The sequence below is a fragment of the Bombina bombina genome, chromosome 6 (assembly GCF_027579735.1).
Source record: "Bombina bombina isolate aBomBom1 chromosome 6, aBomBom1.pri, whole genome shotgun sequence".
In the NCBI taxonomy this organism is placed as follows: Eukaryota; Metazoa; Chordata; class Amphibia; order Anura; family Bombinatoridae; genus Bombina; species Bombina bombina.
Genome location: NC_069504.1, coordinates 1038158675 through 1038171125, shown reverse-complemented (window position 1 = coordinate 1038171125; position 12451 = coordinate 1038158675). Strand labels below are relative to the sequence as shown.

The 12451-nt window shown below is 36.5% G+C and overlaps 1 protein-coding gene across 3 annotated transcripts in view; it reads left to right on the top strand.

The window, feature by feature from the left end:
• Nucleotides 1–7390, top strand: part of ADAM19 (ADAM metallopeptidase domain 19) — a 329717-nt gene extending 322327 nt beyond the window's left edge. For all 3 annotated transcript variants that reach the window (XM_053718789.1, XM_053718788.1, XM_053718787.1), the window contains 2 exons: nucleotides 4918–5097; nucleotides 6988–7390. In XM_053718789.1, coding sequence (XP_053574764.1) covers nucleotides 4918–5097; nucleotides 6988–7068 — 261 coding nt within the window. In that variant the 3' untranslated portion in view covers nucleotides 7069–7390. The remainder of the gene's footprint in view (nucleotides 1–4917; nucleotides 5098–6987) is intronic.
• The last annotated feature ends 5061 nt before the right edge of the window (nucleotides 7391–12451 follow it).

Sequence of the window (12451 nt, the reverse complement as noted above, 5' to 3'; positions counted from 1 at the left end):
ACCTACAAAAGAAAGTGTGGGAACTCACTAAGACTTTCACCCCCTCACAATTAATATTGTTTTATACATACATGCATACACAAACACACATACATGCTGTATTTATATGTATTGTAACAGGAAACACTTTTAACCACGGTCTCCTAGGGCAGTGGTTTTTAACCTTTTTTTTGCCGTGGCACACTTTTTTACATTAAAAAATCCTGTGGCACACCACCATCCCAAAATTAAAAAAAAATCACACATTGTAGCCTAATACAGCATATATATATACACATACACACAAACACACACATACTGTATGTATTGTGCTGTTATGCCATGCCTCCTACAAACTACCCCTGCACTGGGAGTAAAAAACAAGCAAAGTTTAAAAAATCTGTTGTCAGTCTGCCGCGGCACACCTGAGGATCTCTCACGGCACACTAGTGTGCCACGGCACACTGGTTGAAAAACACTGTTCTAGGGCACAAATGCAGCACAGGACAATCCACTGTAGTTTAAAAGGCTTTATTTTTCACAGCAATAACAAACAGGCAGTTCATTTTCAAAAGAGGGAAATCCTTCCTCTGCAGCAAAGTTAAGTACTTTTACATGTGTCCCAGCACTTCACAGCATTCCACAAGTGCTTTGTAAAAATAATGTCCTTTTACAGTTCACAGGAACAAAAGTCTTTTACACAGTGTAACAAACACACACACCAGCTTCTATAGCTGTGTAACTCTCTCTCAAGGCCTAAGTGAGGCTGCTATTTAAACCCTCACAACTTCTAATTAGCCACACCTGTGATTAGCTGCTGGACAGCTTCACAGCTGTCTGGGATAATGGCCCACCCTCTCTCCAATTATCCCAAACCCCAGGGACCCAGAACACAGTTTATCAACTGCATAATCAAATACACACTCTCCCTGGGGTTTTAACTGAAAGGAGAAATAGCATGTACAATGCTTGGTCTTAAATATCTTCCATTTATAACCAGGCCTTGCTTTCTGTCACAGTATATAATCTATACACTTTGGTTAATGAAAGCAAATTAAAACTAATGAAGGGTTGAATGGTTGCCTTTGGTCCTGAGACTCCTCCTCTGTCACAGAGTCTCACCCACTTAAGGTGCAACAGTCCTATTTCTGCTGAGGGTAGCTAAATAGCCCCAGATCAAGCCAAACAGAAATGTAAGCACCATATGTTCCACAAAGTGCAGGGTGATCACACAGCAGGACTGCTGACAGGCTTACATTTAGTGTATTGTAGGAAGTGTTACTGCCCATTACTAGAGGATCTCACTATCCCTCTATTCAGACTGTGCTCTAGTTCCTCCCACCAGCAGCAGCAGTGTTTACTGAAGAGTTTCTGTTCTCTGTCCCCCCCCCCCCCCTGCAAAAATAGTGCAGGAACTCCGTTCCCATGCTTTCCCGCCTGACTTGACCCCTGGAAAAGACCCTTTACACAAACAGGAGCAAGCTGGAGTAGGTATACATCAGTATTTTCCTAAAACTTTGGGGCATGTTTAGAAGTCTGAAAATCAGAGCAATGTTATTTAAAAATAAGCAAAACTATACATTTAAAAAAAAACTTTATGGGCTATATAAATAGATCATCTACAAAACATTTATGCAAAGAAAAAAATAGTGTATAATGTCCCTTTAATGAGTAGTGGGTATTATAGAATGATGTGCACACTATGCTTCAATGTAGATTAACTAGCATGTTCCTTTCACATTGGCAGAATATATTTTGACTGCATGCCGGTATACAGAACCCCACAAAAACATTTAAAAGCCTTTTTCTTACAGTTTGCATATGTTTTCTAATCTGTAGTAAAAACAAATTTGCAAACCTCACTTGCAACTGATTGGCATGTCATGGAACATCAAACCAAACACCATGTAAGATGCTTATAAAGTTATTGGATGGTAAACTCTAATGGATTGGAATACAGTGCTGAATTATAGTAAAGTTAACAAAGTCTCAAAAGTGGAACTAAATCTTAATAGTTTTGTATTTTGGTGTATGTGAGATGTTTAGTTACTCATTGTATCAAAATAATATACATAATATTCATGGAAGAAGCACCTAATCATAGATTTGCTGAAACATTATGGAGCTGATCACAGTCTGTCGGCTATTTCCCCACAAAATGGCTTTTTCCTTTCCTGACAAATTGGTCAGCATGTTTTTTCGAGTGTTCACAATTCAAATTGGATCTGCTAAAAGCTTGCAGCTACGAATGTGTTTTCACTACAAAAGTTCCCCAAAAATGCCCCTTCTTCTGTTAAGCACTTAGAATAGAAAATGAGAAGCCACCCAAAACTGCAATATGCAATATCTGTTTCACACCTCTTAAAGGGACAGTACAGTCAAAATTAAACTTTCATTATTCAGATAGAGCAAGCAATTTTAAATAACTTTCTTTATTCTTTTCGTATCCTTAGTTGAATAGTAAATCTATGCAGTCTCATAGGAGCTCAGGAGCATGCACGTTTCTTTAGTTCTTTATGGCAGCAATGTTTGCAACAATATATAACTCTACTACAAAATATTTAGCAAACATTACTGTCATAAATACAGGTGCATGCTCCTGATCTCCTATGAGACTGCTTAGATTTACTATTCAACTAAGCAAACTAACCTGTTGAAAACACTCACGTTTTCAACCCTAGGGGGCGCTCATAAACCCAATATGACTGTGGATAAATATACCCAAATTGAATATAAATATGGTTAGTGACTAAATGTGCACATTGACATATAAAAACATAATATAAACAACCATTAGGTACAGAATAACAATTGGTATAGAGTCTTATCTGAGTCCTTGGTATAGACCACTGTATAGGTCAAAGATATTCCAATGAGGTCTTCTGTAGTAGTGGAAATAAACCCAGATAATGTGGACCAGTATATGTAGTATCGGCAGCTCCTCTCAAAGATAAGTCGAGAATCCAGGAATCTGTGAAGAGGAATCACAAACAAGAGGGCGCCTCCTAGTATAATGCTGCAAATGTAACAAACAGTAGCAGGTCTTGTTTAGTAAATATACTCACAAAGGGAGCAGCACCAAATGTGCTAAGTGACACAAGCTGGGATCTCGCAGTGTCCCAGCAAACTGATCCTCAAAAGGATATAGAGGCCCAGGTGTGCCAAGGAATGATCGAATAAAGCTGATTGCAACGCGTTTCTCAGCGTTGCTAGCTGTTTCATCAGGCATCCACTATTCAACTAAGGATACACATACACACTAAGATCTGGTTTTGCTCTAAAAAGCTCTAAAAATAGACAAATATATATATATGTGAGAGAAGGAAAAATTAAACCAGAAAGTTAAATGTAGGAGAGAACGTTTAAAGTAGGATCCTAAATTCAATAAGTGACTGAACAGTGTCAAAAGGGAGGCAATGGTACCCCTGGAGTGCTGCTATCGAGAATATAGACTGAACCTTTAAAGTCACAAAAATAAAGGAAATCTATGTAAGGTGAGTAAACAAAAAAAGGGGATTTAGGACAGCGCTCTCACACGGTGAGATGGCAAAACCATTAGCCAATAAAACTCTCAAAGATTAACCTAATTAATGGGAGGTAAAGAGTGTGTACATATAATGTGTAATCCCCACTAGTATACAGAAATATCAACTGATGTTTAAAAGAACAGGAGTGAAAAAAAACAGCTTTAATTACCCTTGCTAAAAGTAACTTCAGTTACACAAATAAAAGTCATTCAGAGGAGTCCTAATGAACAGGCTCCTAGTCTTAAAAGACTCCGAAAAATGGTATCCGTGGGGAGAAAGTGTCCACTTAAAAATAGTCAATATGTGCACATATGGATATATGAATAAAAGACGAAAAACAATGTAGGTGTATAAAGTAAAAATCAGAGCTGTATACTGGTTAATTATGTATACTCATCTGATCATCAAAGTCCTGAGTTCCAATCTTTCCAAAGTTTCCAATGTCTCCAATGTCTCTTGTAGTAGGCAGAAATATCAACGCAGAATCCTGTACTGCAAAGACTCTTGTAGCAGTTGAAAACTACAAATGTTCCATATGTGGAGAACGACAAAGAACAGACCTGATTGGAAGTCCCGTGCTTCTAGGAAACTGTGCTTCAGTGTCTCTTATTATAATAGTAGAAACTCGAAGTTCCGTGTTGAAGGAGTGAATGGATAAAGAAAACAGCTGCCGGTATAGGTCTCTAAATTCCAAGACCGCGAGACCGGATGTGACGTCACACGCTGTATAGCTCCGCCCTTACGCGTTTCGTGAGAGAGAGAGATAGAGATTTTTTTTTTTACTAAAAATAAAATTTTCTATCTATTTTTATCTATATATATTCATATTGCTATTTAGCTATATATATATTATTATTATTATTATTTTTAATTATTTTTAAGAAAAATAAAAACTTCTAAGTGAAGAATATAGGTATTTAAAGTATTCTTAACGTGCCTTCAGCTTTAGCGCAGTTGTCCTAGCACACCTTCGTGTTAGCGTGTGAGTGAAAGCCAGAAGAGGCTTTTGTAGTGCGCACCATATAAGTCTATGAGGAAAGGGAAATAGTGCAACCACGCTGTTTCTAACCTCCACGTCTGAGTCACTCACATGCTAACATTTTACTTTCAAGAATAGAAGCACTATTGATTTAACTGGAGAGGGCTGATATTATTGCACTTTACTTGTAATGTAGCCCTTTATGGGGTTTAATTTAAATTGAATGTCTCTTTAATAAAGTTTTTTTTTTAGAAAGAAATAGAGAGTATGTACTAAAGGAACTTGTGCTACAACAAATGCACACAAACAAATCTAATCAGAAAGTGCAATAGTATGAACAATTTGTAATTAACAATAGTGAGCACTAAAGCTGTATATGTGACACTTTGTTTTAGATGATGTTACAGTGCAATCATCTTTGTTTTTAAACAGTGTGCTCAGAGCCCAGTCTTGTTTCCGTCTAACCTGAAAAGAAACAATGAAGCTGTAGCAGCACCAGATTGCAGTAAAGGAAGTCCTGCTACTGATGGTGCTGCAAAGAAAGTGCTTCCAGTGAGGATACCTCCACCTAGCAGACCAGCGCCACGCCCTCCAGCTCACATAGCTGTAAAGGTAAAGGATCTGCTCTAAAATGAATACAGATAATACACACTATTCTATCTTTTGAACTCAGCATCTTTAACTGTTTCAATACCAGGGTTTTAACAGATTTGTTTTCAGTGGAAAGGCCAGACAGATTCAGATTTGCAATATGCATATTTGAACATTGTTTCTGTATGCAAATTCAATTTTTTTTAGTGATTACCTCTATGTATTGGTATTGCAAAACCACCAGTTTTTATATTTATTTTACTTGTTTTAACCATGGCAGCCATCTATGTGTCATGGCGGACAACAAATTTTGGTTATATAGATGTTTAGAAAAACCTCAATAACTCAGCTCAGGATGGTCGTAGCTCCTTGGAAGAAATATTGGTCTCTAGATCACATTAGAAGGTGCATGTATAAACATTTTACACATTCTTTATCCTTATACGCAAACTCCATCAAACCATTGGATTTTAGTAATCAGCATCCATTATCGGCAATTGTTAGTATTGTTGTGGGAAAATGGAGATCATATTTCGTGCTAGTTAAAGGGACGGTTTACTTGATTTTTTAACAAGATAGATAACGCCTTTACTACACATTCCCCTGCTTTGCGCAACCAAAATTGTTTTATTGATATACTTTATAACATCTACAACTCTAAATCTCTGCCTTTTTCTAAGCCCCTGCAGGCCGCCTTTATCACAGTGCATTTTATTAGCTAGTTTGTGTGAGCCATAAAGATAGCACTGTTCTCACTCCTGTGGAGTTACGCATGAGCCAGCACTGATAGACTAAAATGCAAGTTTGTAAATAGCACTGAGATAAGGGGGCAGTCTGTAGAGGCTTAGATACAAGGTAATCACAGAGGTAAAAAGTATAATAATATAACCATGTTGGTTGTACGAAGCTGGGGAATAGGGCAATAAAGGGATTATCTATCTTTTAAACAATAACATTTTTCAAGTAGACTGTCCCTTTAACAATCTCATCTGTGCTTGAAAGATTGTGTTCTCTATGTTAATAAAAAAAACACCATTTTCAATAAAACAAATTAGAAAGATATAAACCCGAACATAATTCCTACCTGGTTTACAAGGTCAATCTTCTCCAAAAAAATAAATTTTAACCTCATAAACGTATATGTTTAATAAAAGTGCACAAAGTAGGCAACTTGAAATTACAATACATAACTTCAGTCATTGAAATGTGCCTCTAAGAATGGGCTTTAAATATATATGTTCTTTATTATTTTTTTCATGGAAAATATATGTATTGTTCTTTGTTCACATACTATTCTTGGCATATTATTGAGAACATAGAGAGAGAAATACAAATGTTTCATCTCTCCTGGGTGCACAGATACCAAATGTTTTTTCATTTCATGGTTGCCTGTTAAACTAGCGTGAATGAGACGGAAGGGTTTAAACATCCTTATTAATTTATATGTTTGAATGAATACATAACAGACATATGTTTAGTTAAAATTCCATCTACACTGAGTGAATAGAGGCTACAGTTCTACATGAATAACAAAGATCAATAAAGAATTACACAGTTCACTAACTGCAGTTTGAACACTCTGGGAAAAATGTTATCTCATGATGTGTTTAAGACTCAAAAACTCACCATCATGGAGAATAATCATGTCTTTGGGAATGTTTTTAGTAGTTGTGTCTTCTTCGAATCCAGAACCCTACATAGCAAGATTAACAGCTCTCAAACTAAACGTTGAATTTCTAAAAATATTTGAGGGACCTGACCGTACTGATAAGACTTCGTAAATCATTAGCTTTAGATCATCAGTGAACCAATAAAATGAAGAAGTGTTACCTTATATGATGCCATTGTTAGAAATTTACTAGTTTGGTAGAAACTTTAAAATATCTTTTGTTCTGTTATTTTGTGTTTCAGAGATTAGACCCACCCAGAAGAGCTCCACCCCCGATTCCTCCAACCAGGTCCAGACAGAAAGCCAATATGGGGGACCTTTGATATTCCAGGGGTTACCAAAAAGCCATCTCTTGCAGGAACAAGAGAACCGGTGTAAAACAGTTCTGTGCCCTTAAAGATGCTGTGACTCCAAGACAAATCAGCAACTGTATGGAGATAAGGGGAAGGATTAGAAAAAAAACAATTTCATATTTTGTCAATAGTAATGACATGAAGGCTTCAAAAAATGTTTGAATTTGTTTCTACAGTTTTTATGTATAGTGATTTAAAGGGACATTTATATCATGCACATGAAAGAGCACTTTTTAAAATGTTAAAATATTTTTGAAGGAAAAATGGATTAAGTTAAAGCTGTTTAAACTGATTTTGAGACTAATAAGAAGTACATAGGTGCACAACTCATTCCTATGGACAGATTGCTAACTGGTTAATAAGGGCAACTACTGCAGCTGTGTTGGTGGCCACTGGCAAGCCCTATAAGCATACAACATCAGAGGAGCATTTGTAAAAGAACATAATGGGCCAGAATACGAGTGGAGCGATAATTAACGCCCCCCGATCGAGTGTTAATTGCAATAAAAGTTAGCTTTTTGCGCTCGTCGGGTTGCGCTCCTATTATGAGTTGAACGTAAACTGTTTTCACTCTTGCGCTAACCTTACAAGCGAAATAAGCCTAACTTAGAATTTAGTGTGCACGTTCACTTTTTCCCCCCATAGAAGTAAATAGAGAAAAAAAAGTGGAAAAAACCTAACACCCCCACAAACCCCACAAAGAGCAGAATATGTTCTATTTATTCAAAAATAAACATTTTTACATGTATCTGATGGTATTTTTGTACAACATATATCTGTACATATATATATATATATATATATACAGTATATACTGTATATATATATATATATATATATATATATATATATATATATATATATATATATATATAAAATTATATATAGGTTTAGATATATACAGATATATACTGTATAGGAATATCTATTTAAAAATACTTAAAACATATTCCCCTTATGTGCAGAACATAAAAATGTGAAACATTTACATTAAATATATAGTTAAAAGCCTTTATTAAAAATGAATTTTGCATAAATATGTTTTTACATGTTTTCATCTACTTACGTAACTGCAATAATTAATACATATACAAACATAGTAGTAAAGAATGGGGACGCACTCGCCAGGATTTCCAAAGTTAACTTTAATGTAACGTTTCGGGGGGGGTTACCACCTTCGCCAGACAATTTTGTATTGTCTGACGAAGGGGGTAACACCCCGAAACGTTACATTAAAGGTAACTTTGGAAATCCTGGCGAGTGCGTCCCCATTCTTTACTACTATCAATACCATGGAAGCACCCTGGGTGGATGAAATGGTAACCGTGAGTGCTGGCCTGCCTGCTGTCTATATACATACATATAAATACATATGGATAAGTGCAACGCCCCGTGTAAAACCCATTATCGCTTGTGCGCAAACGATTGCGCACCACTTGTAATCTGGCCCAATGCGTTTAAAATATTTCTCTTTCTGTCTCTTGTGTTTGTGTAAAAATGTTGCATTGTCTCAGGCTCCCTAGAGAGGCCAAAAAAGTAAAATTGGTCACCTAGATTTCAAAATACTGCAAATGATCTAAACTAGATTTGCAGCATTTGCAAGTTACAGAATTTGCTTGTTGGCCTCTCTAGAGAGCGTGGGAGGAGCACAATTTTTACACAAAAACAAGAGGTGTTTAATGCCATTTTAATGTCCCTTTAAATGTGAGAGAGAGACATTTTTATGAAAACAGAACCCTACAATAAAGGTTAATGAATTGAAGTTGCTATGGGCAAAAACAAATGAGAATATACTGAAATATAACTTTAAATAATATTGTAGATTAGTGTTAGATTAGCCTTCAATCAGGGGTTAATACAGTAAGGGAGACTGGAATATTATATGTATATGCAAACAGCTATCAGATGCATTATACATAGAGATTTTTGACAAATAGGCCGATCTGACTCTATTTTATGAGTTTTTGACACTCCTGCAGTGGAACAGGAATGCATTTAGAAATGAATTATTTATAAGCAAAACAGAGGAGATTAATATTAATACTGGTATCCTAAATGCTGTGCTTAGTTATATAACAGTTAAAATCAGGGACTATATGTAAAGATACAACGAAATACAAAGCACTGAAGCTCAGAGGAACTTGCAGTGTAATGATATAGGCAGGCCCATTTATCAAGCTCCGTATGGAGCTTGAAGGGCCGTGTTTCTGGCGAGTCTTCAGACTCGCCAGAAACACAAGTTATGAAGCAGCGGTCTAAAGACCGCTGCTTCATAACCCTGTCCGCCTGCTCTGAGCAGGCGGACAGGAACCGCCGGAAATCAACCCGATCGAATACGATCGGGTTGATTGACAGCTCCCTGCTGGCGGCCGATTGGCCGCGAGTCAGCAGGGGGCGGCGTTGCACCAGCAGCTCTTGTGAGCTGCTGGTGCAATGTTAAATGTGGAGAGCGTATTGCTCTCCGCATTTAGCGAGGTCTTGCGGACCTGATCCGCAGTGTCGGATCAGGTCCGCAAGCCCTTTGATAAATGGGCCCCATAATCTGCTGTTCTTCCTTTTATCATAGCTGGAAAAGTAACTCGTCAGAATACTGTAGCACGTTACATCATGTTACTGTGTTGTGTTCAGTAGGAAGCTGCGAAACCAAAATGGAAATAAAATATTTCTAATTAGTGCCTTTCTGGAACATGTTTAGAGTAAGGTTCACTACAACAGAGAGTTCAGAGATTCTGGGAAATAAATATGCAACTTAAACCCCTATGTGTCTACGTCTCACCTGTCAGCAATATAGTGGCTACTTTATATTACAGCCGAGATGTCGCTGTGCCTGTGCAAAAATATTGCTTGAAGAACAATCTGGCTGCAACTTGGTGATCAAGCACCTGCAACACTGCAGAGAATACTGTATCTTTTAAACCCAGAACTTTTTTACTTGACCTATTGGATTACTGGATGGTACGCACTTTGCAGTTTTCAGGGATATTATTTAGTTCTGCAGAATTTATGCAGTGGAACATTAGGTAACCATAGTAACCACAGAGACTAATGCTAATATTAGTATATTTAATAAACTGAAATAAAATCATATAATCTAACTGTATACACCTGTTGGTCTTATCTATCTATCTATCTATCTATCTATCTATCTATCTAACTATCTATACCTGTTTTATGTGTATCTATCTCTAATTGTATCTGTCTTTCTGGTCTGTCTATACTTTCTATCTGTCTGTCTATCTATCTGCTATATGTATTTATCTATCTGTCATCCAGTTGAAACTCATTTACTTGCAAAATATATAAGCAAACATTAAATTCATTTTTTAAATAATACAGTGATTATTTACTTTTCTTTTCTACAGCAAAGCATATTTTAGATATTTGGTAGGAAACGTTTTTTATGCCTAAATTAGCACAATGTGCACACCAAGTAAAGACTTTGGCCTCTATTTACCAAAGTCTGGCGGACCTGATCCAACAGTGCGGAAAAGGTCCGCCAGACTTCGCTGAATAAGGAGAGCAACATCACCCCCTGCTGACTCGTGGCCGCCAGCAGGGAGGTGTCAATCAAGCCGATCGTACTCAGAGCAGGCAGACAGGGTTATGGAGCAGCGGTCTTTGTGACCGCTGCTTCATAACTGCTGTTTCTGACGAGTCTTTCAGAGCTTGATAGATAGGCCCCTATTTCTCCTCAGAACTTTGTTTTTTTTATTTAGGAAAAATCTACATGGGTACACCTTTAATGCTTTTTAACATCTGTGGAAATACAAAAAAAACAAACCCTTAGATATCTAGACTTGTTAGTGACATATTATCTGTGTCACATTACAGTAAATTCTAGTTTAAAGGATGTCAGTACTACATGGTTTAGTCGCCCAATACATTCTGAGGTAAAAACTGTTAAAAACAGGCATTTTTTTTAAACAAATGTATAATAGAAACTTATTTAAAATATTATGCTGGTGCTATACATTTCTGAACTCTTCAGAGGGTCGTACAATACATTTAACTAAGATAATGAACCCAGTGCAAACATGTTTAAATGGAAACTAAACACATTTCATGCACCTCCCTCTAATCATGTTTGCTGCCATTTTGTAATCTAGGTTACACTGCAGGTGTCTGAAGGAGAGATACTGCACATGAGCAAACAGATCAGCACTGGAATGTAGTGAAGGATAGATTTCAACATGGCGGCACTCGTGACAAGAGGGAGGTGGGGAATAACCTCAGTACTATGCTTATAAAATGTATTGAGTGTCCCTTAAAGCTACTGTGTGGAATAGAGAGAGTAGAATAAAAGAGAAAGGGAAAAGGAGAGCGGATGCATCTGTTTTGTGAATTGAAATAGAGGATATGTGTTTTCTGGGTGTTTAAGCCCACCCAAGTTTACTTGTTTGTAGCTGTTAATAAAAAATGAGTTCTAGATGCACAAGACAAAATATATTATTGTCAAAGAAATGTAAGCAAATATACTTTCTGATTAACAAACACAATTATACTGAAACTCATTTCTCTTTATTAGGAGGCATTTATAAAATGAGTTTGCTAGTTATCCAATAGACCTTTTCATAGTCATTGTCTGCATATGAATACAACAAACGTTTCATTTATATGTAAAATGTGATAATAAAAACTGGTACTGCCTGGAACATGGAGAGTTACATCTCATGCTTTTACTCTCAACACAAAGCATTTCTTAATATTGGGACTTATGACTTCTGGGTTATTCACTCACCAACAAACTGATAGTTAATAGGATAGAAACGTCAAACTGAAACTTCATGATTCAGATAGCGCTAATTTCAAATTTCTATCTTGGTATCCTTTGTTGAAAAAGAGTATGTTCATATCCTATTCTACTGGGAGTAGCTGGTGATTGGTGGCTACGCATGTTTGTCTCTTATTATTTGCTCACCTGATGTGTTCAGGAGGCTCCCAGTAGTGCTTTAAAGCTTACTTTAACTATGTGTTTAATCACTTTTCAGGAGTTATATACATAGTTATATGCGAGTAATAGTGCAATAATAAAAAGCTTTAACATATTAGAGCATTTTTTTAAGCAGTCACAGAAAATCATCACATCATAACTTGTAAAAATGTTATTTATGTGTAATTATTATTTTTTTCTGATACATAACTTGGACTTTTACAAAGACAATGTTGCTTTAAAACTAAATTTAGAAAAAAAGGGGGGGGGGTTGTAATCTGCGCAAAAGAAATTGCTAAAAGCAAAACAGTTAAAAATGAGGCCTTAAAAAAGGAAAGAAAACTGTTCCGCTGTGAAAAACTGCTTAATTAGCAAAGCATGATAGAACGTGTAAAATAAAATACATTGCCCCTATTTATGATA